This window comes from Salmo salar, unplaced genomic scaffold (genome assembly GCF_905237065.1).
Source record: "Salmo salar unplaced genomic scaffold, Ssal_v3.1, whole genome shotgun sequence".
Lineage (NCBI taxonomy): Eukaryota > Metazoa > Chordata > Actinopteri > Salmoniformes > Salmonidae > Salmo > Salmo salar.
Window position 1 is genome coordinate 48,057 of NW_025548817.1, and position 25,541 is coordinate 73,597.

Here is a 25,541-nt window from a genome sequence, read left to right on the forward strand (position 1 = left end):
TCAACAGATATATCCTGACTGTACCTGGTCTTTGCCTTTTTCAGCTCACTAACAATAGTATAGGTAACCCTATCCCTAACAGTAGGACAGGCTGCATGCAGGGCACAACTGGAGAAGTAGAAAGATGAACTATATTAGACAAACTGAATGCCCTTATATATCTCTGTTGGGTGTTCCTGTCTATATTCACCTGACCTCGTTTATCAAACTACAGCAATTAGAAGTGAACTGCATTCATAACTATACATGGACAAGATCCCAAACATTACCTCCCTCTCTCTCCTCTGTCTCGCTCTCTCCCAGGTAGTGAGTTTGGTCATGTGATCTAGCAGGGTAAAGGTGGACTGTAATTCTGTCCCGCTGACTGATTCCACTCTGACAGCCACTCAGCGAGGTGCCTCAGACGCTTTACCTGACTTAACTTCCTCCCAGCCGGCCTCAACTCCACTGGGACCCCAGCTGCCATGTCCATCAGCCGGAAGAACTGGTCGGCTCTGTCCCGGTAAGAGCTGGTTTACGCCTGATGTTCACCAGATGTATATGCGTGTTGTTTTGCCGGTTGTCTAGCCCACATTTTCCGTACTTGAAACATATGTGCTTCACTTTTTAACTAGCTGAAAGATAGCTAGTTGGAGTCAATGTGTGTCCTTCCATTTGTACCATCGCATGGTAAAGAAATGCACAACTTGAAAATATTGAACGCAGGCAGTACGCAGAACGCACCGCAGCCTAGTGCGGCACCCCAATGTAGCGTTTTGGACTGCTCTATCGACAATGAATGACTTCCACCAGAACGCAAAGAGTTTGATGTGTCTGGTGGACATGAGGCTTTAGTTTGTGGTGACTTTCTGTCAGGATTGTAACGATAACGGATAGCCTTCAGTTCATTTATAGTAGAGCTGCGCTGCGCACTAATAGACACCTGTTTTCGCTGTGAACATAAATCAATGATGATTTAGATGGTTACAACAGAATGTTGTTTAGTTTTTGTAAATAGTGAATGGTCTTCCGAGGTTTGTGACTGCTGTCGTTGATCATGATATTGATAAGGAAAGTGAAAGCTGATCAGATGACGGATCGGATTGAGGTGGATGATGTGGTCCTGTAATGTTGATGTTGTTAACCCCCTAAAGTCAGTTGAAGCTAAAGATATCTGGATGAGATCCGTCTCAATCCACTGCATCCACCTATGTCGTGCTTCTGCATCTGCGATGAAAGGTGACAGATCTAGAGCAGTGTCTGTCAGACCATGAGACAACCTGAAAATTGGTCTTCTGAACGGTTTTGCCTTCAAATTACAATGACCCTCGTAGGCTTCTTGGGACTCGTCTGAAGTCAGTACAGCCGATCTCCCAACTTCTGTCTGTAGCGTCCCAACAGTTTGGGCTACACACTAATAACCCTCAACCCTCTGTGGAAAGGTGAGATTCTCACGAACACAGTACATGTTGGTTGTTTGCTCTAAGACGCCCACAGGCCTCACAAGACTCGTCTGAAGGTCCGTCAGTACCAGTTTGAAAAATGAATGGAAGTACTGTATATATGGTGACTCGACATGTAAAAACAATTATATTCTTGATATGTGTTATATCTCTCAGATATAGGACACACACTTCAGAACAAACTTCCTTTACATGTTTTTGCTATCTAATGTTCCATGTAGTGAATCTGTTATTCAATGCGTTTTGTATGGGCTAATAGCAGTAAGTCCAAATCATCAAATTGTTTTTCTTTGATACTTCAAGGGGTCTTAAAATTGTAAATCAAATAGCAAAATGATTCTTGGTATGACCTTCTTAAAACAATTCCATATAGTTTGGTTAGAATCCCCCCGCTTAGACTCTTATGGATGAACGTGATTTTCAGCATGGAAGCACAGCACACGTCCACGCCAATGTAACCGATGTGAAATGGTTAGTTAGTTAGCGGTGGTGTAACCGATGTGAAATGGTTAGTTAGTTAGCGGTGGTGTAACCGATGTGAAATGGCTAGTTAGTTAGCGGTGGTGTAACCGATGTGAAATGGCTAGTTAGTTAGCGGTGGTGTAACCGATGTGAAATGGCTAGTTAGTTAGCGGTGGTGTAACCGATGTGAAATGGCTAGTTAGTTAGCGGTGGTGTAACCGATGTGAAATGGCTAGTTAGTTAGCGGTGGTGTAACCGATGTGAAATGGCTAGTTAGTTAGCGGTGGTGTAACCGATGTGAAATGGCTAGTTAGTTAGCGGTGGTGTAACCGATGTGAAATGGCTAGTTAGTTAGCGGTGGTGTAACCGATGTGAAATGGCTAGTTAGTTAGCGGTGGTGTAACCGATGTGAAATGGCTAGCTAGTTAGCGATGGTGTAACCGATGTGAAATGGCTAGTTAGTTAGCGGTGGTGTAACCGATGTGAAATGGCTAGTTAGTTAGCGGTGGTGTAACCGATGTGAAATGGCTAGTTAGTTAGCGGTGGTGCGCGCTAATAGCGTTTCAATCGGTGACGTCACTCGCTCTGAGACCTGAAGTGGTTGTTCCCCTTGCGTTGCAAGGGCCGCGGCTTTTGTGGCGCGATGGGTAACGACGCTTCGTGGGGTGTCAGTTGTTGATGTGTGCAGAGGTTCGAGCCCGGGTTGGGGCGAAGAGAGGGACGGAACCTACACTGTTACACCAACACAACTACCAAGAGTCAGAGTCTGAGGTTGAGTCAGGAGATGCCCCGAGTCTGAGGTTGAGTCAGGAGATGCCCCGAGTCTGAGTTTGAGTCAGGAGATGCCCGAGTCTGAGTTTGATATGATGTTGACGGGAGTTGGAAGAAATCTCTTATCGTTTGGTCCTATCCCGTTTCTGTCCCTGTTCTGTCTGTGGTCGCTGTCCATTAGAACATTGGGTTAGTTCAGTCTAGTCAGAGACATTAGTGGTCTTCCCTGTGGCTCAGTTGGTAGAGCATGGTGTTTGCAACGCCAGGGTTGTGGGTTCGATTCCCACGGGTGGGCAGTACAAAAAATAAATAAATACATTTAAAAAATGCACAAAATGAAATGTATGCATTCACTACTGTAAGTCGCTCTGGATAAGAGTGTCTGCTAAGTGACTAAAATGTAAAAAATGTGGGAAAATGTTAAATGAAGCTGGTGTGCCTTTATCAGGTTGATAGGAATTAGAACTGGGTCTCTAGGTCTGAGACCATCTGAGACAGCATGTCACACAGAGAGTACCATCTGAAACAGCATGTCACACAGAGAGTACCATCTGAGACAGCATGTCACACAGAGAGTACCATCTGAGACAGCATGTCACACAGAGAGTACCATCTGAAACAGCATGTCACACAGAGAGTACCATCTGAGACAGCATGTCACACAGAGAGTACCATCTGAGACAGCATGTCACACAGAGAGTACCATCTGAAACAGCATGTCACACAGAGAGTACCATCTGAGACAGCATGTCTCACACAGAGAGTACCATCTGAGACAGCATGTCACACAGAGAGTACCATCTGAGACAGCATGTCACACAGAGAGTACCATCTGAGACAGCATGTCACACAGAGAGTACCATCTGAGACAGCATGTCACACAGAGAGTACCATCTGAGACAGCATGTCACACAGAGAGTACCATCTGAGACAGCATGTCACACAGAGAGTACCATCTGAGACAGCATGTCACACAGAGAGTACCATCTGAGACAGCATGTCACACAGAGAGTACCATGTGAGACAGCATGTCTTCAGTACCATCTGAGACAGCATGTCACACAGAGAGTACCATCTGAGACAGCATGTCACACAGAGAGTACCATCTGAGACAGCATGTCACACAGAGAGTACCATCTGAGACAGCATGTCACACAGAGAGTACCATCTGAGACAGCATGTCACACAGAGAGTACCATCTGAGACAGCATGTCACACAGAGAGTACCATCTGAGACAGCATGTCACACAGAGAGTACCATCTGAGACAGCATGTCTCACACAGAGAGTACCATCTGAGACAGCATGTCTCACACAGAGAGTACCATCTGAGACAGCATGTCACACAGAGAGGACCATCTGAGACAGCATGTCACACAGAGAGTACCATCTGAGACAGCATGTCACACAGAGAGGACCATCTGAGACAGCATGTCACACAGAGAGTACCATCTGAGACAGCATGTCACACAGAGAGTACCATCTGAGACAGCATGTCACACAGAGAGTACCATCTGAGACAGCATGTCACACAGAGAGTACCATCTGAGACAGCATGTCACACAGAGAGTACCATCTGAAACAGCATGTCACACAGAGAGTACCATCTGAAACAGCATGTCACACAGAGAGCACCATCTGAGACAGCATGTCACACAGAGAGTACCATCTGAGACAGCATGTCTTCAGTACCATCTGAGACAGCATGTCACACAGAGAGTACCATCTGAAACAGCATGTCACACAGAGAGTACCATCTGAGACAGCATGTCTCACACAGAGAGTACCATCTGAAACAGCATGTCACACAGAGAGTACCATCTGAGACAGCATGTCACACAGAGAGCACCATCTGAGACAGCATGTCACACAGAGAGTACCATCTGAGACAGCATGTCTCACACAGAGAGTACCATCTGAAACAGCATGTCACACAGAGAGCACCCTACAAAGAGATTTGTTATCCCTAACCCCTGACCCTAACCCCTGACCCTAACCCCAACCCTGACCCTAACCCCTAACCCTGTCATCAGCTGTTCATACTACTGCATCTTCATACAAATGATTTGTGAAGCATGGTGTGGTTATGAAGACTTTATGTCTTCTTTATAAAGCCTTTTTGAAATCTAATGAGAACCTGAAAAGTCCCTGTTGTAGCCTAGGTCACTAGTGTTAACCTGTGTGGGTCTGTGTAGTCTGGCCCGCCAGTGGACAGTGGAGGATGAAGAGGAAGTGGAAAGGGAGAGGAGGAGGAAGGAGAGGAGCTATAGCAGCACTGACCCCGACAATGACCTTTCACCTGAAAACGACCTTTCTCCCCGACACACCCCCGGAAACCAACCCACCAATGACAACGCTCCAAGCATCACCAGGTCAGAGGTCAACCACCTGTTATCACACGCTCACACACACAAACACACACACACTTCAAAGTGCGTTTTTCTCTGTAGAGATGCCAGGGAGAACAGCAGTTCATTATGTGTGTGTGTTCCAGTGCGGAGCTGCTCCAGCTGGACTTTGAGGAGATGCTCAGTGTTCGAGACGAGAGGAGGAGGAACAGACACATAGAGACTCTCAGACGACAGAAAGGAGAGGAGGAGGGGAGAGATGGAGGGGAGGAGGGGAGAGATGGAGGGGAGGAGGGGAGAGTGGAGCTATTGGGGGATGTGGAGGAAGGGGGGGAGACAGACACCTCCAATAGACACCCCCATCCAACCTTCACCCTCAACCCCACCCTCATCCATATCTTCACCCATACCGTCAACCCCTACCAACCCCTTAGACAGACAGGTGAGAGGGAAGGAGGGCTCTATATTGAGTGTGTGTGTGTGTGTGTGTGTGTGTGTGTGTGTGTGTGTGTGTGTGTGTGTGTGAGTGTCAGTAAGGATAGAGTTTGTGTGAGCGTGTGAGTGTGTCTCAGTAAGGACAGAGTGTGTTAGTGTGTATGTGTGTGATTGAGTGTGTCAGTAAGGACAGAGTGTGTGTGTGTGTGATGGTAAAGACAGTGGTAGTAGTACTGTATGTAATGTATAACCTAGTGTTAACTATAACCCTAACCCCTACCATACAGGATGTGTACCTAGTGTTAACCCTAACCCCTACCATACAGGGTGTGTACCTAGTGTTAACTCTAACCCCTACCATACAGGGTGTGTACCTAGTGTTAACTCTAACCCTAACCCCTACCATACAGGATGTGTACCTAGTGTTAACTCTAACCCCTACCATACAGGATGTGTACCTAGTGTTAACTCTAACCCCTACCATACAGGGTGTGTACCTAGTGTTAACTATAACCCCTACCATACAGGATGTGTACCTAGTGTTAACCCTAACCCCTACCATACAGGATGTGTACCTAGTGTTAACCCTAACCCCTACCATACAGGGTGTGTACCTAGTGTTAACCCTAACCCCTACCATACAGGGTGTGTACCTAGTGTTAACTCTAACCCCTACCATACAGGGTGTGTACCTAGTGTTAACTCTAACTCTAACCCCTACCATACAGGATGTGTACCTAGTGTTAACTCTAACCCCTACCATACAGGATGTGTACCTAGTGTTAACTCTAACCCCTACCATACAGGGTGTGTACCTAGTGTTAACTATAACCCCTACCATACAGGATGTGTACCTAGTGTTAACCCTAACCCCTACCATACAGGATGTGTACCTAGTGTTAACCCTAACCCCTACCATACAGGGTGTGTACCTAGTGTTAACCCTAACCCCTACCATACAGGGTGTGTACCTAGTGTTAACCCTAACCCCTACCATACAGGATGTGTACCTAGTGTTAACTCTAACCCCTACCATACAGGGTGTGTACCTAGTGTTAACCCTAACCCCTACCATACAGGGTGTGTACCTAGTGTTAACTCTAACCCTAACCCCTACCATACAGGGTCTGTAACTAGTGTTAACTCTAACCCTAACCCCTACCATACAGGATGTGTACCTAGTGTTAACTCTAACCCTAACCCCTACCATACAGGATGTGTACCTAGTGTTAACTCTAACCCTAACCCCTACCATACAGGGTGTGTACCTAGTGTTAACCCTAACCCCTACCATACAGGATGTGTACCTAGTGTTTACTCTAACCCTAACCCCTACCATACAGGGTGTGTACCTAGTGTTAACTCTAACCCTAACCCCTACCATACAGGATGTGTACCTAGTGTTAACTATAACCCCTACCATACAGGGTGTGTACCTAGTGTTAACTCTAACCCCTACCATACAGGATGTGTACCTAGTGTTAACTCTAACCCCTACCATACAGGGTGTGTACCTAGTGGTAACCCTAACCCTAACCCCTACCATACAGGATGTGTACCTAGTGTTAACTCTAACCCCTACCATACAGGATGTGTACCTAGTGTTAACCCTAACCCCTACCATACAGGATGTGTACCTAGTGTTAACTATAACCCCTACCATACAGGATGTGTACCTAGTGTTAACTATAACCCCTACCATACAGGGTGTGTACCTAGTGTTAACTATAACCCCTACCATACAGGATGTGTACCTAGTGTTAACTATAACCCCTACCATACAGGATGTGTACCTAGTGTTAACTATAACCCCTACCATACAGGATGTGTACCTAGTGTTAACTCTAACCCCTACCATACAGGGTGTGTACCTAGTGTTAACTCTAACCCCTACCATACAGGATGTGTACCTAGTGTTAACCCTAACCCCTACCATACAGGATGTGTACCTAGTGTTAACTCTAACCCCTACCATACAGGATGTGTACCTAGTGTTAACTATAACCCTACCATACAGGATGTGTACCTAGTGTTAACTATAACCCCTACCATACAGGATGTGTACCTAGTGTTAACTCTAACCCCTACCATACAGGGTGTGTACCTAGTGTTAACTCTAACCCTAACCCCTACCATACAGGGTGTGTACCTAGTGTTAAGATGTGTACCTAGTGTTAACTCTAACCCCTACCATACAGGGTGTGTACCTAGTGTTAACCCTAACCCCTACCATACAGGGTGTGTACCTAGTGTTAACTCTAACCCCTACCATACAGGGTGTGTACCTAGTGTTAACTATAACCCCTACCATACAGGATGTGTACCTAGTGTTAACCCTAACCCCTACCATACAGAGTGTGTACCTTGTGGTAACCCTAACCCCTACCATACAGGGTGTGTACCTAGTGTTAACTCTAACCCCTACCATACAGGGTGTGTACCTATTGTTAACTATAACCCCTACCATACAGGATGTGTACCTAGTGTTAACTCTAACCCTAACCCCTACCATACAGGGTGTGTACCTAGTGTTAACCCTAACCCCTACCATACAGGATGTGTACCTAGTGTTAACTCTAACCCCTACCATACAGGATGTGTACCTAGTGGTAACTCTAACCCCTACCATACAGGATGTGTACCTAGTGTTAACTATAACCCCTACCATACAGGGTGTGTACCTAGTGTTAACTATAACCCCTACCATACAGGATGTGTACCTAGTGTTAACTCTAACCCTAACCCCTACCATACAGGGTGTGTACCTAGTGTTAAGATGTGTACCTAGTGTTAACTCTAACCCCTACCATACAGGGTGTGTACCTAGTGTTAACCCTAACCCCTACCATACAGGGTGTGTACCTAGTGTTAACTCTAACCCCTACCATACAGGGTGTGTACCTAGTGTTAACTCTAACCCTAACCCCTACCATACAGGGTGTGTACCTAGTGTTAACTCTAACCCTAACCCCTACCATACAGGGTGTGTACCTAGTGTTAACTGTAACCCCTACCATACAGGATGTGTACCTAGTGTTAACTATAACCCCTACCATACAGGGTGTGTACCTAGTGTTAACTCTAACCCCTACCATACAGGATGTGTACCTAGTGTTAACCCTAACCCCTACCATACAGGGTGTGTACCTAGTGTTAACTCTAACCCCTACCATACAGGGTGTGTACCTAGTGTTAACCCTAACCCCTACCATACAGGATGTGTACCTAGTGTTAACCCTAACCCCTACCATACAGGGTGTGTACCTAGTGTTAACTATAACCCTAACCCCTACCATACAGGATGTGTACCTAGTGTTAACCCTAACCCCTACCATACAGGGTGTGTACCTAGTGTTAACTCTAACCCTAACCCCTACCATACAGGGTGTGTACCTAGTGTTAACTCTAACCCTAACCCCTACCATACAGGGTGTGTACCTAGTGTTAACTGTAACCCCTACCATACAGGATGTGTACCTAGTGTTAACTATAACCCCTACAATACAGGGTGTGTACCTAGTGTTAACCCTAACCCTAATCCCTACCATACAGGATGTGTACCTAGTGTTAACCCTAACCCCTACCATACAGGGTGTGTACCTAGTGTTAACCCTAACCCCTACCATACAGGATGTGTACCTAGTGTTAACTCTAACCCTAACCCCTACCATACAGGATGTGTACCTAGTGTTAACTCTAACCCCTACCATACAGGGTGTGTACCTAGTGTTAACCCTAACCCCTACCATACAGGGTGTGTACCTAGTGTTAACTCTAACCCCTACCATACAGGGTGTGTACCTAGTGTTAACTCTAACCCCTACCATACAGGGTGTGTACCTAGTGTTAACTCTAACCCCTACCATACAGGGTGTGTACCTAGTGTTAACCCTAACCCCTACCATACAGGGTGTGTACCTAGTGTTAACTCTAACCCCTACCATACAGGGTGTGTACCTAGTGTTAACTATAACCCCTACCATACAGGATGTGTACCTAGTGTTAACCCTAACCCCTACCATACAGGGTGTGTACCTAGTGTTAACTCTAACCCTAACCCCTACCATACAGGGTGTGTACCTAGTGTTAACTCTAACCCCTACCATACAGGATGTGTACCTAGTGTTAACCCTAACCCCTACCATACAGGATGTGTACCTAGTGTTAACTCTAACCCCTACCATACAGGATGTGTACCTAGTGTTAACTATAACCCCTACCATACAGGATGTGTACCTAGTGTTAACCCTAACCCCTACCATACAGGATGTGTACCTAGTGTTAACTCTAACCCCTACCATACAGGGTGTGTACCTAGTGTTAACCCTATCCCCTACCATACAGGATGTGTACCTAGTGTTAACTCTAACCCTAACCCCTACCATACAGGATGTGTACCTAGTGTTAACCCTAACCCCTACCATACAGGGTGTGTACCTAGTGTTAACTCTAACCCCTACCATACAGGATGTGTACCTAGTGTTAACTCTAACCCCTACCATACAGGATGTGTACCTAGTGTTAACCCTAACCCCTACCATACAGGGTGTGTACCTAGTGTTAACTCTAACCCCTACCATACAGGGTGTGTACCTAGTGTTTACTCTAACCCCTACCATACAGGATGTGTACCTAGTGTTAACTCTAACCCCTACCATACAGGATGTGTACCTAGTGTTAACCCTAACCCCTACCATACAGGGTGTGTACCTAGTGTTAACTCTAACCCTAACCCCTACCATACAGGATGTGTACCTAGTGTTAACCCTAACCCCTACCATACAGGGTGTGTACCTAGTGTTAACTCTAACCCTAACCCCTACCATACAGGGTGTGTACCTAGTGTTAACTCTAACCCTAACCCCTACCATACAGGGTGTGTACCTAGTGTTAACTCTAACCCTAACCCCTACCATACAGGGTGTGTACCTAGTGTTAAATTTAACCCCTACCATACAGGATGTGTACCTAGTGTTAACTATAACCCCTACCATACAGGATGTGTACCTAGTGTTAACTCTAACCCCTACCATACAGGGTGTGTACCTAGTGTTAACCCTAACCCCTACCATACAGGGTGTGTACCTAGTGTTAACTATAACCCCTACCATACAGGGTGTGTACCTAGTGTTAACTCTAACCCTAACCCCTACCATACAGGATGTGTACCTAGTGTTAACCCTAACCCCTACCATACAGGGTGTGTACCTAGTGTTAACTCTAACCCTAACCCCTACCATACAGGGTCTGTAACTAGTGTTAACTCTTACCCCTACCATTTGTTAATAAGCTACTACATTAACAGACGGGACCTTTCCCCTTACCCCCTGGGGAACACTTTCAGCCTCGCACACGCGTACAGACTAACCCATGTCCACACACACACACTCACACAGCATGAGTCCTGAGAGGTTAGACAGTGTAGAACACTGCGAGGTCTCATTGTTCCAGACTAACTGGGTGTGGTTTGATTTGATCCTGTTGGTTGAGAACTCAGAGGCTCTCTTCTTTAACCTCACCCGTACCCTCTGTTCAGCAAAATGAACTTATCCTCAAAGAGCTTTTACTTTGTTTGTATTGTTTTGCTTGATAATGCCTTCATAACGGCTGTTCTGTAGGAATACAGTCACTGTAAGAGACTAAGTGGATCAGTTAATGTAAGTTACTAACTAAAACAGGCCTGGGCAATTATTTTCCATGGAGGGCCATATTAGATTATATTTTTTCCATCGTGGGCCAGAATCATATTACAGGATTATACATCATGTGTATGACTGTGTTGACAGATATATCTACTGTAAATCACGGCCAGATATGCTACTTATTTTACTGTTTTAACATGTAGAGAAATAAACCACATCCATGTTCTCCTTTTGGTAGGTATTTTCATTATGAAGATCTAGGGAAAAGTACACTGTGCATTCAGCACCACGGACAGAACTCTTGTTAACGGGTTCTGCACAAAAACACAAGAAAAAGAGAGCTCAACATTACATTTAAACTACTCAATCAGTGTGAGGAGTGAAGTCTCTGATGGGCATTGAATAGAGCAGTGAAGTCAGGTATAGTTTCTAACGTCGCTATGCGCAGGATTGCTGAGAGGTGAGAGTCAGTAAGGGATGATCTGTGCCTTGACTTGTTATATTTCATCACTGAAAATGTCTGTTCACATACATAGGTTGACCCAAACAGTACAAACATCTTCTGAGCATGATTCCTAATCTTTGGAAAGTTTTCTTCATCGAGAGATGCATAGAACCTCGTCAGTGACATTGTTTTGAATAGTTCTCTAATCGCTGCATCAGATTGAAGATCGATAAGCTCAAGTTGCAGGTCAGTGGGAGCGTTATCCACATTGAAGGTGAAAGGAGAGGAAACCAACAGCATGTCATTTTCCAACACTTTGAAATCCTCAAAACGACGAGTAGGCCTACTAGCTAGTGGAGGTGCCGGTGGTGATGCTGAACTGCTGGGATTAGCTTCGCTGCTAGCTAAGGCGTCGCCATCAGGAACAGTTTGCCCCTCACTCGTCTCCTCCGTCACTGATAGTGCTCTCGCTCGTTCAAGGTTTGATTCACCATCTTTCTCTGGATCTTTTACTTGAACAAACTCGATTGACTTTATTTTTTATTTCACCTTTATTTAACCAGGTAGGCCAGTTGAGAACAAGTTCTCATTTACAACTGCGACCTGGCCAACATAAAGCAAAGCAGTGCGACAAAAACAACAGAGTTACACATAAACAAACGTACAGTCAATAACACAATAGAAAAATCTGTGTACAGTGTGTGCAAATGTAGAAGATTAGGGAGGTAAGGCAATAAATAGGCCCTAGAGGTGAAATAATTACAATTTAGCATTAACACTGGAGTGATAGATGTGCAGATGATGGTGTGCAAGTAGAGATACTGGGGTGCAAAAGAGCAAGAGAATAAGTAACAATATGGGGATGAGGTAGTTGGGTGGGCTATTTACAGATTGGCTGTGTACAGGTACAGTGATCGGTAAGCTACTCTGACGGTGTCACATCCTGACCCTTGTAAGATGACATTTTCTATAGTAGAGTAGGTCAGGGCGTGACGGGGGGTGTTTTTGGGTGGTTTTCTTGTTATCTGTTTCTGTGGTTTTTCTAGGTTTCTATTTCTATGTTGGGGTTGTTGAGATGATCTCCAATTAGAGGCAGCCGGTTCTCATTGTCTCTAATTGGATATCATATTTAAGTAGGGGGTTTTTCCACTTGTGTTTGTGGGTTGTTCATTTTTGAGTAGTGTTTATTTCTCTCTGCGTCACGGTTTGAAGTTTTGTTGTTTCAAGTATTTGGTGTATTGCAACGTTTCACGGAAGTAATAAATATGTGGAACTACAACCATTCTACACTTTGGTCCGATCCTTTAAACAGCCGTGACAGACAGCTGATGCTTAAAGTTAGAGAGGGAGATATAAGACTCCAGCTTCAGAGATTTTTGCAATTTGTTCCAGTCATTGGCAGCAGAGAAATGTAAGGAAAGGCGGCCAAAGGAAGTGTTGGCTTTGGAGGTGACCAATGATACATACCTGCTGGAGCACGTGCTATGGGTGGGTGTTGCTATGGTGACCAGTGAGCTGAGATAAGGCGGGGCTTTACCTACCATAGACTTATAGATGACCTGGAGCCAGTGGGTTTGGCGACGAGAGCATGCAAGTCGCAGTGGTGGGTAGTATATGGGGCTTTGGTGACAAAACAGATGGCACTGTGAAAGACTACATCCAGTTTGCTGAGTAGAGTGTTGGAGGCTATTTTGTAATTTTGGATTGGAGATGCTGTGAGTCTGGAAGGAGAGTTTACAGTCTAAACAGATACCTAGGTATTTGTAGTTGTCCACATATTCTACATCAGAACCGTCCAGAGTAGTGATGCTAGTCGGGCGGGCAGGTGCAGGTAGCGATCGGTTGAAGAGCATGCACTTAGTTTTATACGCATTTAAGAGCAATTGGAGGCCACGGAAGGAGTGTTGTATGGCATTGAAGCTTGTTTGGAGGTTAGTTAACACAGTGTCCAAAGAAGGGCCAGAAGTATACAGAATGGTGTCGTCTGCGTAGAAGTTGATCAGAGAATCACCAGCAGCAAGAGCAACATCATTGATATATACAGAGAAAAGAGTTGGCCTGAGAATTGAACCCTGTGGCACCCCCATAGACACTGCCAGAGGTCCAGACAATAGGCCCTCCGATTTGACACACTGAACTCTATCAGAGAAGTAGTTGGTGAACCAGGCGAGGCAATCATTTGAGAAGCCAAGGCTATTGAGTCTGCCGATAAGAATGCGGTGATTGACAGAGTCGAAAGCCTAGGCCAGGTCGATGAAGACGGCTGCACAGTACTGTCTTTTATCGATGGTGGTTATGATATCGTTTAGGACCTTGAGCGTGGCTGAGGTGCACCCATGACCAGCTCAGAAACCAGATTGCATAGTGGAGAAGGTACAGTGAGATTTGAAATGGCCGGTGATCTGTTTGTTAGCTTGGCTTTCAGAAAGGCAGGGCAGGATGGATATAGGTCTATAACAGTTTGGGTCTAAAGTGTCTCCCCCTTTGAAGAGGGGGATGACCGCGGCAGTTTTCCAATCTTTGGGGATCTCAGACAACATGAGAGGTTGAATAGGCTAGTATTAGGGGTTGCTATTGTTCCTATGTTAACTGTCTATATGTTGTGTTGTAACAGCATCAGAATGGTTCCCATGGTAACTGTCTACATGGTATGTCTTGTAATAGCAGCAGAATGGTTCCCATGGTAACTGTCTACATGGTATGTCTTGTAATAGCAACAGAATGGTTCCTATGGTAAATGGCTATATGTTGTGTGTTGTAACAGCAGCAGATTAGTTCCCATGGTAACTGTCTATATATTATGTGTTGTAACAGCAGCAGAATGGTTCTCAGGACCCAGGCCCAGACTCCAAACTTCCCTTCAAGTTTGTCAGGTAAGAAAACGGCCCCTAGATAAATTAGTTCTCTAACTTCCTGTTATCTCTTCCTGTGGTTCTATAACATCCTGTTATCTCTTCCTGTGGTTCTATAACATCCTGTTATCGCTTCCTGTAGTTCTCAAACTTCCTTCTCTCTCTTCCTGTAGTTCTCAAACTTCCTGTTATCTCTTCCAGTAGTTCTCTAACTTCCTCTAGTTCTCTAACTTCCTGTTATCCCTTTCTTTAGTTCTCTGTCCATCTCCTTTGATAAGAGTCCCTCCCCAGCGGGCATACAAGTCCCATGAGCCCCCTTTCTCCCACAACGCCGCTGTCCCCCGCTAGAGGAGCTCAGAGCCCCACCCACTACGGACACACAGAGGTAATACACACAGTTGGACTTTTGCCACTACTCACAGACATACAGTCTCTGTAACTGTGCAAGAGCACCCTCTAGTGTTAAAACCAATAAGACTTTAGACTGTACTCTAAAAGACAGCTTTATACACTGTGTTGATGGTATAACCTGTCCATTGTCTGTCCATTGTCTGTCCATTGTCTGTGTGTGTCTGTGTTTAGGGCAGTGTGGATGGATCCTCAGTTAGTTTGGAGCAGACGGCCAGACCAGCCTTCGCCAGACAGAGCTCTAGGACCGTCTCCTTCAGGGTAACTAACACATGCTCTAAACACCTGTGGCTCGAAAATAGGGTTTTAAACACTGGTATGTTGTTCTGTTGGTCAGAATTTGACTTTAAACTGTAGAGTTGGAGTGAATTAAGAACTGTAGAGTTGGAGTGAATTAAGAACTGTAGAGTTGGAGTGAATTAAGAACTGTAGAGTTGGAGTGAATTAAGAACTGTAGAGTTGGAGTGAATTAAGAACTGTAGAGTTGGAGTGAATTAAGAACTGTAGAGTTGGAGGGAATTAAGGACTGTAGAGTTAGTGGGGGTTTAGAACTGTAGAGTTGTTATACGGGGCGGAGCAGGTGAACCCAAGTGCAGACTCAGACGAGGAGGCAGGGATAAGGTGACTAAGGTATTTATTGAACAACGGTGGGAAGATGGGGTGCAGGGGAGGCTCGGGCAGGTAGCAGGGAACCAGGGACTGAGGCTGAGGCAAGGGGAGCGAGGGCAGGGTAAGCAGGTCTGGAGCGGATTCCAAGGAAGCCGTAGAGCGGGGGTCCAGGGCACGGAAGCAGGACTGATGAGACTGGGGACAGGGACCAGAGGCAGAGCGGGCGGAACTGTAGGGGAGGGAAAAGCAGCGTCAGGCTAGTGAAAACAGGCACAACAGGATAACAAGTTCTATGCAGGAACAAACAGCTTGAAACGTAGACTGACTGAGCAGAGATTACGATCTGGCAGCGTGGAAGTGGCAGGGCTGAGTATTTGTAGAGTTCTTGATTATGGAACAGGTTGCAGCTGGTGGGGATCTGCTCTGCCTCAGCACACCTATCTACACTCACACAATCAAAAGCACCCACACAGAGAGGGAGAGAGCACCGGGGGAGTGGCGGCAGGTTAGGGAGACACAGGATGTGAAGTAGGGTGTGGCAGGGGCAGATGTAACACGAGTAGAGTTAGAGGGAGTTTAGAACTGTAGAGGGAGTTTAGAACTGTAGAGGGAGTTTAGAACTGTAGAGGGAGTTTAGAACTGTAGAGGGAGTTTAGAACTGTAGAGGGAGTTTAGAACTGTCCAGGGAGTTTAGAACTGTACAGGGAGTTTAGAACTGTAGAGGGAGTTTAGAACTGTAGAGGGAGTTTAGAACTGTAGAGGGAGTTTAGAACTGTCCAGGGAGTTTAGAACTGTCCAGGGAGTTTAGAACTGTCGAGGGAGTTTAGAACTGTCCAGGGAGTTTAGAACTGTAGAGGGAGTTTAGAACTGTAGAGGGAGTTTAGAACTGTAGAGGGAGTTTAGAACTGTAGAGGGAGTTTAGAACTGTACAGGGAGTTTAGAACTGTCCAGGGAGTTTAGAACTGTAGAGGGAGTTTAGAACTGTAGAGGGAGTTTAGAACTGTAGAGGGAGTTTAGAACTGTAGAGGGAGTTTAGAACTGTAGAGGGAGTTTAGAACTGTACAGGGAGTTTAGAACTGTACAGGGAGTTTAGAACTGTACAGGGAGTTTAGAACTGTCGAGGGAGTTTAGAACTGTCGAGGTAGAGGGAGTTTAGAACTGTCGAGGTAGAGGGAGTTTAGAACTGTCGAGGTAGAGGGAGTTTAGAACTGTCGAGGTAGAGGGAGTTTAGAACTGTCGAGGTAGAGGGAGTTTAGAACTGTCGAGGGAGTTTAGAACTGTCGAGGGAGTTTAGAACTGTCGAGGGAGTTTAGAACTGTCGAGGGAGTTTAGAACTGTCGAGGGAGTTTAGAACTGTCGAGGGAGTTTAGAACTGTCGAGGTAGAGGGAGTTTAGAACTGTCGAGGTAGAGGGAGTTTAGAACTGTCGAGGTAGAGGGAGTTTAGAACTGTCGAGGGAGTTTAGAACTGTCGAGGGAGTTTAGAACTGTCGAGGGGAGTTTAGAACTGTCCAGGGAGTTTAGAACTGTCGAGGGAGTTTAGAACTGTCGAGGGAGTTTAGAACTGTCCAGGGAGTTTAGAACTGTCGAGGTAGAGGGAGTTTAGAACTGTCGAGGTAGAGGGAGTTTAGAACTGTCGAGGTAGAGGGAGTTTAGAACTGTCGAGGTAGAGGGAGTTTAGAACTGTCGAGGTAGAGGGAGTTTAAAATAAATAAATGTGCCGAATACAACAGGTGTAGACCTTACCGTGAAATGTTGACTTACAAGCCCTTAACCAACAATGCAGTTCATAAATAGTCCGGGTAGCCATTTGATTCATTGTTAGGTAGTCTTATGGCTTGGAGGTAGAAGCTGTTAAGGAGCCTTTTGGTCATGGACTAGGCGCTCTGGTACCGCTTGTCATGCGGTAGCAGAGAGAACAGTCTATGACTTGGGTGACTGGAGTCTTTGACAATTTTTGGTCTTTCCTCTGACACCGCCTAGTATATACAGTTGAAGTCGGAAGTTTACATGTACTTAGGTTGGAGTCATTAAAACTTGTTTTTCCGCCACTCCACAAATTTCTTGTTAACCTCTCTAGGCTAGGCGGGACGAATTCGTCCCACCTACGTAACAGCCACTGCTATCCTGTGGCGCGATTTTCAAAACCTTAAAAATCCTATTACTTCAATTTCTCAAACATATGACTATTTTACAGCCATTTAAAGACAAGACTCTCGTTAATCTAACCACACTGTCCGATTTCAAAAAGGCTTTACAACGAAAGCAAAACATTAGATTATGTCAGCAGAGTACCAAGCCAGAAATAATCAGACACCCATTTTTCAAGCCAGCATATAATGTCACCAAAACCCAGAAGACAGCTAAATGCAGCACTCACCTTTGATGATCTTCATCAGATGACAACCCTAGGACATTATGTTATACAATACATGCATGTTTTGTTCAATCAAGTTCATATTTATATCAAAAACCAGCTTTTTACATTAGCATGTGACGTTCAGAACTAGCATACCCCCGCAAACTTCCGGGGAATTCGCTAACATTTTACTAAATTACTCACGATAAACGTTCACAAAAAGCATAACAATTATTTTACGAATTATAGATACAGACCTCCTCTATGCACTCGATATGTCAGATTTTAAAATAGCTTTTTGGTGAAAGCACATTTTGCAATATTCTAAGTACATAGCCCAGGCATCACGGGCTCGCTATTTAGACACCCGGCAAGTTTAGCACTCACCATAATCATATTTACTATTATAAAAGTTTGATTACCTTTTGTTGTCTTCGTCAGAATACACACCCAGGACTGCTACTTCAATAACAAATGTTGGTTTGGTCCAAAATAATCCATCGTTATATCCGAATAGCGGCGTTTTGTTCGTATGCGTTCCAGACACTATCCGAAATAGTAAAGAAGTGTCGCGCGCATGGCGCAATTCGTGACAATAAAATTCTAAGTATTCCATTACCGTACTTCGAAGCATGTCAACCGCTGTTTAAAATCAATTTTTACGACATTTTTCTCGTAGAAAAGCAATAATATTCCAACAGGGAATCTCCTTTTCGGCAAACGGAGGAAAAAATCCCAAAGGCGGGGGCGGTCGGGGTCACGCGCATAAGCCAGTGTCCCTTGATCGGCCACTTGAGAAAGGCGATAATGTGTTTCAGCCTGGGGCTGGAATGACGACATTCTGTTTTTCCCGGGCTCTGAGCGCCTATGGACGACGTGGGAAGTGTCACGTTAGAGCAGAGATCCTTAGTAAATGATAGAGATGGAAAAGAAGTTCAAGAAATGGTCAGACAGGCCACTTCCTGTAAAGGAATCTCTCAGGTTTTGACCTGCCATTTGAGTTCTGTTATACTCACAGACACCATTCAAACAGTTTTAGAAAATTTAGGGTGTTTTCTATCCATATGTAATAAGTATATGCATATTCTAGTTACTGGGTAGGAGTGGTAACCAGATTAAATCGGGTATGTTTTTTATCCAGCCGTGTCAATACTGCCCCCTATCCTAAACAGGTTAACAAACTATAGTTTTGGCAAGTCTGTTACGACATCTACTTTGGGCATGACAAGTCATTTTTCCAACAGTTGTTTACAGACAGATTATTTCACTTATAATTCACTGTATCACAATTCCAGTTGGTCAGAAATTTACATACACTAAGTTGACTGTGCCTTTAAACAGCTTGGAAAATTCCAGAAAATTATGTCATGGCTTTAGAAGCTTCTGATAGGCTAATGGACATCATTTGAGTCAATTGGAGGTGTACCTGTGGATGTATTTCAAGGCCTACCTTCAAACTCAGTGCCTCTTTGCTTGACATCATGGGAAAATCAAAAGAAATCAGCCAAGACCTCAGAAAAAGAATTGTAGACCTCCACAAGTCTGGTTCATCATTGGGAGCAATTTCCAAATGCCTGAAGGTACCACGTTCATCTGTACAAACAATAGTACGCAAGTATAAACCCCAAGGGACCATGCAGCCGTCATACCGCTCAGGAAGGAGACGCGTTCTGTCTTCTAGAGATGAACGTACTTTGGTGTGAAAAGTGCAAATCAATCCCAGAACAACAGCAAAGGACCTTGTGAAGATGCTGGAGGAAACAGGTACAAAAGTATCTATATCCACAGTAAAACGAGTCCTATATCGACATAACCTGAAAGGCCGCTCAGCAAGGAAGAAGCCACTGTTCCAAAACCGCCATTAAAAAGCCAGACTACGGTTTGCAACTGCACATGGGGACAAAGATTGTACTTTTTGGAGAAATGTCCTCTGGTCTGATGAAACAAAAATAGAACTGTTTGGCCATAATGACCATAGTTATGTTTGGAGGAAAAAGGGGAGGCTTGCAAGCCGAAGAACACCATCCCAACCGTGAAGCACAGGGCTGGCAGCATCATGTGTTGGGGGTGCTTTGCTGCAGGAGGGACTGGTGCACTTCACAAAACAGATGGGATCATGAGGGAGGAAAATTATGTGGATATATTGAAGCAACATCTCAGGACATCAGTCAGGAAGTTAAAGCTTGGTCACAAATGGGTCTTCCAAATGGACAATGACCCCAAGCATACTTCCAAAATTGTGGCAAAATGGCTTAAGGACAACAAAGTCAATGTATTGGAGTGGCCATCACAAAGCCCTGACCTCAAGCCTATAGAAAATTTGTGGGCAGAACTGAACAAGTGTGTGCAAGCAAGGAGGCCTACAAACCTGACTCAAATCAAATCAAAGTTTATTTGTCACGTGCACCGAATACAACAGGTATTAAAATGAACATACACCTTACAGTGAAATGCTTACTTACCAATAGTGCAAGAAAGGTATTAGGTGAACAATAGGTAAGTAAAGAAATAAAACAACAGTTAAAAAGACAGGCTATATCCAGTAGAGGCTATATCCAGTAGAGGGGCTATATACAGTAGAGGGGCTATATACAGTAGAGGGGCTATATACAGTAGAGGGGCTATATACAGTAGAGGGGCTATATACAGTAGAGAGGCTATATACAGTAGAGAGGCTATATACAGTAGAGAGGCTATATACAGTAGAGAGGATATATACAGTAGAGGCTATATACAGTAGAGAGGCTATATACAGTAGAGAGGCTATATACAGTAGAGAGGCTATAGAGAGGTTATATACAGTAGAGAGGCTATATACAGTAGAGGGGCTATATACAGTAGAGGGGCTATATACAGTAGAGGGGCTATATACAGTAGAGGGGCTATATACAGTAGAGAGGCTATATACAGTAGAGGGGCTATATACAGTAGAGGCTATATACAGTAGAGGCTATATACAGTAGAGAGGCTATATACAGTAGAGAGGCTATATACAGTAGAGAGGATATATACAGTAGAGGCTATATACAGTAGAGAGGCTATATACAGTAGAGAGGCTATATACAGTAGAGAGGCTATAGAGAGGTTATATACAGTAGAGGGGCTATATACAGTAGAGGGGCTATATACAGTAGAGGATATATACAGTAGAGAGGATATATACAGTAGAGAGGATATATACAGTAGAGAGGCTATATACAGTAGAGAGGCTATATACAGTAGAGGGGCTATATACAGTAGAGGGGCTATATACAGTAGAGGGGCTATATACAGTAGAGGGGCTATATACAGTAGAGGGGCTATATACAGTAGAGAGGCTATATACAGTAGAGAGGCTATATACAGTAGAGGCTATATACAGTAGAGAGGCTATATACAGTAGAGAGGCTATATACAGTAGAGAGGCTATATACAGTAGCGAGGCTATAAGGCTACATACAGACACCAGTTAGTCAGGCTGATTGAGGTAGTATGTACATGAATGTATAGTTAAAGTGACTATGCATATATGATAAACAGAGAGTAGCAGCAGCGTAAAAAGAGGGGTTGGGGGGGGCACACAATGCAAATAGTCCGGGTAGCCATTTGATTACCTGTTCAGGAGTCTTATGGCTTGGGGGTAAAAACTGTTGAGAAGCCTTTTTGTCCTAGACTTGGCACTCCAGTACCGCTTGCCGTGTGGTAGCAGAGAGAACAGTCTATGACTGGGGTGGCTGAGGTCTTTGACAATTTTTAGGGCCTTCCTCAAACACTGCCTGGTATAGAGGTCCTGGATGGCAGGCAGCTTGGCCCCAGTGATGTACTGGGCCATACGCACTACCCTCTGTAGTGCCTTGCGGTCAGAGGCCGAGAAATTGCCACATGCTCGGCGCGTGTAGCGGAGTATATCAGAATGTCATACATAGATGTATTGCTACGTACCCTCACCACCTGGGGGCGGCCTGTCAGGGAGTCCAGGATCCAGTTGCAGAGGGAGGTGTTTAGTCACAGGATCCTTAGCTTAGTGATGAGCTTTGAGGGCACTATGGTGTTGAACGCTGAGCTGTAGTCAATGAATAGCATTCTCACAAGTGTTCCTTTTGTCCAGGTGGGAAAGGGCAGTGTGGAGTGCAATAGAGATTACATCATCTGTGGATCTGTTTGGGCGGTATGCAAATTAAGTGGGTCTAGGGTTTCTGGGATAATGGTGTTGATGTGAGCCATTACCAACCTTTCAAAGCACTTCATGGCTACGGACGTGAGTGCTACGTGGTGGTAAGCAGGTTACCTTCGCTTCCTTGGGCACAGGGACTATGGTGGTCTACTTGAAACATGTAGGTATTACAGAGTCTATAGTTAACACTAGGTACACACCCTGTATGGTAGGGGTTAGAGTTAACACTAGGTACACATCCTGTATGGTAGGGGTTATAGTTAACACTAGGTACACATCCTGTATGGTAGGGGTTATAGTTAACACTAGGTACACATCCTGTATGGTAGGGGTTAGGGTTAACACTAGGTACACACCCTGTATGGTAGGGGTTAGAGTTAACACTAGAAATAATCCTGTATGGTAGGGGTTAGTACACATCCTGTATGGTAGGGGTTATAGTTAACACTAGGTACACATCCTGTATGGTAGGGGTTAGGGTTAACACTAGGTACACACCCTGTATGGTAGGGGTTAGAGTTAACACTAGGTACACACCCTGTATGGTAGGGGTTATAGTTAACACTAGGTACACACCCTGTATGGTAGGGGTTAGGGTTAACACTAGGTACACACCCTGTATGGTAGGGGTTAGAGTTAACACTAGGTACACAGACTGTATGGTAGGGGTTAGGGTTAACACTAGGTACACACCCTGTATGGTAGGGGTTAGGGTTAACACTAGGTACACACCCTGTATGGTAGGGGTTAGTGTTAACACTAGGTACACATCCTGTATGGTAGGGGTTAGAGTTAACACTAGGTACACACCCTGTATGGTAGGGGTTATAGTTAACACTAGGTACACATCCTGTATGGTAGGGGTTAGGGTTAACACTAGGTACACATCCTGTATGGTAGGGGTTAGAGTTAACACTAGGTACACATCCTGTATGGTAGGGGTTAGAGTTAGAGTTAACACTAGGTATACATCCTGTATGGTAGGGGTTAGAGTTAACACTAGGTACACATCCTGTATGGTAGGGGTTATAGTTAACACAAGGTACACATCCTGTATGGTAGGGGTTAGGGTTAACACTAGGTACACACCCTGTATGGTAGGGGTTAGGGTTAACACTAGGTACACACCCTGTATGGTAGGGGTTATAGTTAACACTAGGTACACACCCTGTATGGTAGGGGTTAGAGTTAACACTAGGTACACATCCTGTATGGTAGGGGTTAGAGTTAACACTAGGTACACATCCTGTATGGTAGGGTTAGGGTTAGGGTTAACACTAGGTACACACCCTGTATGGTAGGGGTTAGAGTTAACACTAGGTACACATCCTGTATGGTAGGGGTTAGGGTTATAGTTAACACTAGGTACACACCCTGTATGGTAGGGGTTAGAGTTAACACTAGGTACACACCCTGTATGGTAGGGGTTATAGTTAACACTAGGTACACACCCTGTATGGTAGGGGTTAGAGTTAACACTAGGTACACACCCTGTATGGTAGGGGTTAGGGTTAACACTAGGTACACACCCTGTATGGTAGGGGTTAGGGTTAACACTAGGTACACATCCTGTATGGTAGGGGTTAGAGTTAACACTAGGTACACATCCTGTATGGTAGGGGTTAGGGTTAACACTAGGTACACACCCTGTATGGTAGGGGTTATAGTTAACACTAGGTACACACCCTGTATGGTAGGGGTTAGAGTTAACACTAGGTACACACCCTGTATGGTAGGGGTTAGAGTTAACACTAGGTACACATCCTGTATGGTAGGGGTTATAGTTAACACTAGGTACACATCCTGTATGGTAGGGGTTATAGTTAACACTAGGTACACACCCTGTATGGTAGGGGTTATAGTTAACACTAGGTACACACCCTGTATGGTAGGGGTTATAGTTAACACTAGGTACACATCCTGTATGGTAGGGGTTAGAGTTAACACTAGGTACACATCCTGTATGGTAGGGGTTAGAGTTAACACTAGGTACACATCCTGTATGGTAGGGGTTAGAGTTAACACTAGGTACACATCCTGTATGGTAGGGGTTAGGGTTAGAGTTAACACTAGGTACACACCCTGTATGGTAGGGGTTATAGTTAACACTAGGTACACATCCTGTATGGTAGGGGTTAGAGTTAACACTAGGTACACATCCTGTATGGTAGGGGTTACAGTTAACACTAGGTACACATCCTGTATGGTAGGGGTTAGGGTTAACACTAGGTACACATCCTGTATGGTAGGGGTTAGAGTTAGAGTTAACACTAGGTACACACCCTGTATGGTAGGGGTTAGGGGTAGAGTTAACACTAGGTACACATCCTGTATGGTAGGGGTTAGGGTTAACACTAGGTACACACCCTGTATGGTAGGGGTTAGAGTTAACACTAGGTACACACCCTGTATGGTAGGGGTTAGAGTTAACACTAGGTACACATCCTGTATGGTAGGGGTTATAGTTAACACTAGGTACACATCCTGTATGGTAGGGGTTATAGTTAACACTAGGTACACACCCTGTATGGTAGGGGTTAGAGTTAACACTAGGTACACATCCTGTATGGTAGGGGTTAGGGTTAACACTAGGTACACATCCTGTATGGTAGGGGTTATAGTTAACACTAGGTACACATCCTGTATGGTAGGGGTTAGGGTTAGGGTTAACACTAGGTACACATCCTGTATGGTAGGGGTTAGAGTTAACACTAGGTACACATCCTGTATGGTAGGGGTTAGGGTTAACACTAGGTACACACCCTGTATGGTAGGGGTTAGAGTTAACACTAGGTACACATCCTGTATGGTAGGGGTTAGGGTTATAGTTAACACTAGGTACACACCCTGTATGGTAGGGGTTAGGGTTAGAGTTAACACTAGGTACACACCCTGTATGGTAGGGGTTAGGGTTAGAGTTAACACTAGGTACACATCCTGTATTTTAGGGGTTATAGTTAACACTAGGTACACATCCTGTATGGTAGGGGTTAGGGTTAACACTAGGTACACACCCTGTATGGTAGGGGTTAGGGTTAGAGTTAACACTAGGTACACATCCTGTATGGTAGGGGTTATAGTTAACACTAGGTACACACCCTGTATGGTAGGGGTTAGAGTTAGAGTTAACACTAGGTACACATCCTGTATGGTAGGGGTTAGGGTTAACACTAGGTACACACCCTGTATGGTAGGGGTTAGAGTTAACACTAGGTACACACCCTGTATGGTAGGGGTTAGGGTTAACACTAGGTACACATCCTGTATGGTAGGGGTTAGAGTTAACACTAGGTACACACCCTGTATGGTAGGGGTTAGGGTTAACACTAGGTACACACCCTGTATGGTAGGGGTTAGGGTTAACACTAGGTACACACCCTGTATGGTAGGGGTTAGGGTTAACACTAGGTACACACCCTGTATGGTAGGGGTTAGAGTTAACACTAGGTACACACCCTGTATGGTAGGGGTTATAGTTAACACTAGGTACACACCCTGTATGGTAGGGGTTAGAGTTAACACTAGGTACACACCCTGTATGGTAGGGGTTAGGGTTAACACTAGGTACACACCCTGTATGGTAGGGGTTAGGGTTAACACTAGGTACACACCCTGTAT

At 44.9% G+C, this 25,541-nt stretch overlaps 1 protein-coding gene across 1 annotated transcript; it reads left to right on the forward strand.

Moving 5' to 3' along the window:
* The first annotated feature begins 231 nt into the window (after positions 1–231).
* LOC106573011 (ladinin-1-like) lies at positions 232–19,530 on the forward strand. Its single transcript, XM_045712775.1, has 7 exons — positions 232–502; positions 4,870–5,046; positions 5,169–5,464; positions 14,359–14,417; positions 14,650–14,781; positions 14,979–15,065; positions 19,519–19,530. The coding sequence occupies exons 1-5, from the start codon at positions 465–467 to the stop codon at positions 14,668–14,670; spliced, it is 591 nt and encodes a 196-aa protein (XP_045568731.1). The 5' UTR covers positions 232–464; the 3' UTR covers positions 14,671–14,781; positions 14,979–15,065; positions 19,519–19,530.
* Positions 19,531–25,541: the final 6,011 nt, after the last annotated feature.

Bases quoted from the DNA above. Each gene is read 5' to 3' on its own strand.
- LOC106573011 (XM_045712775.1), top strand. From the start codon at position 465: ATGTCCATCAGCCGGAAGAACTGGTCGGCTCTGTCCCG. The intron at 503-4,869 runs GTAAGAGCTGGT...GGGTCTGTGTAG, and splicing joins AACTGGTCGGCTCTGTCCCG to TCTGGCCCGCCAGTGGACAG. The intron at 5,465-14,358 runs GTGAGAGGGAAG...GTGTTGTAACAG, and splicing joins CCAACCCCTTAGACAGACAG to CAGCAGAATGGTTCTCAGGA.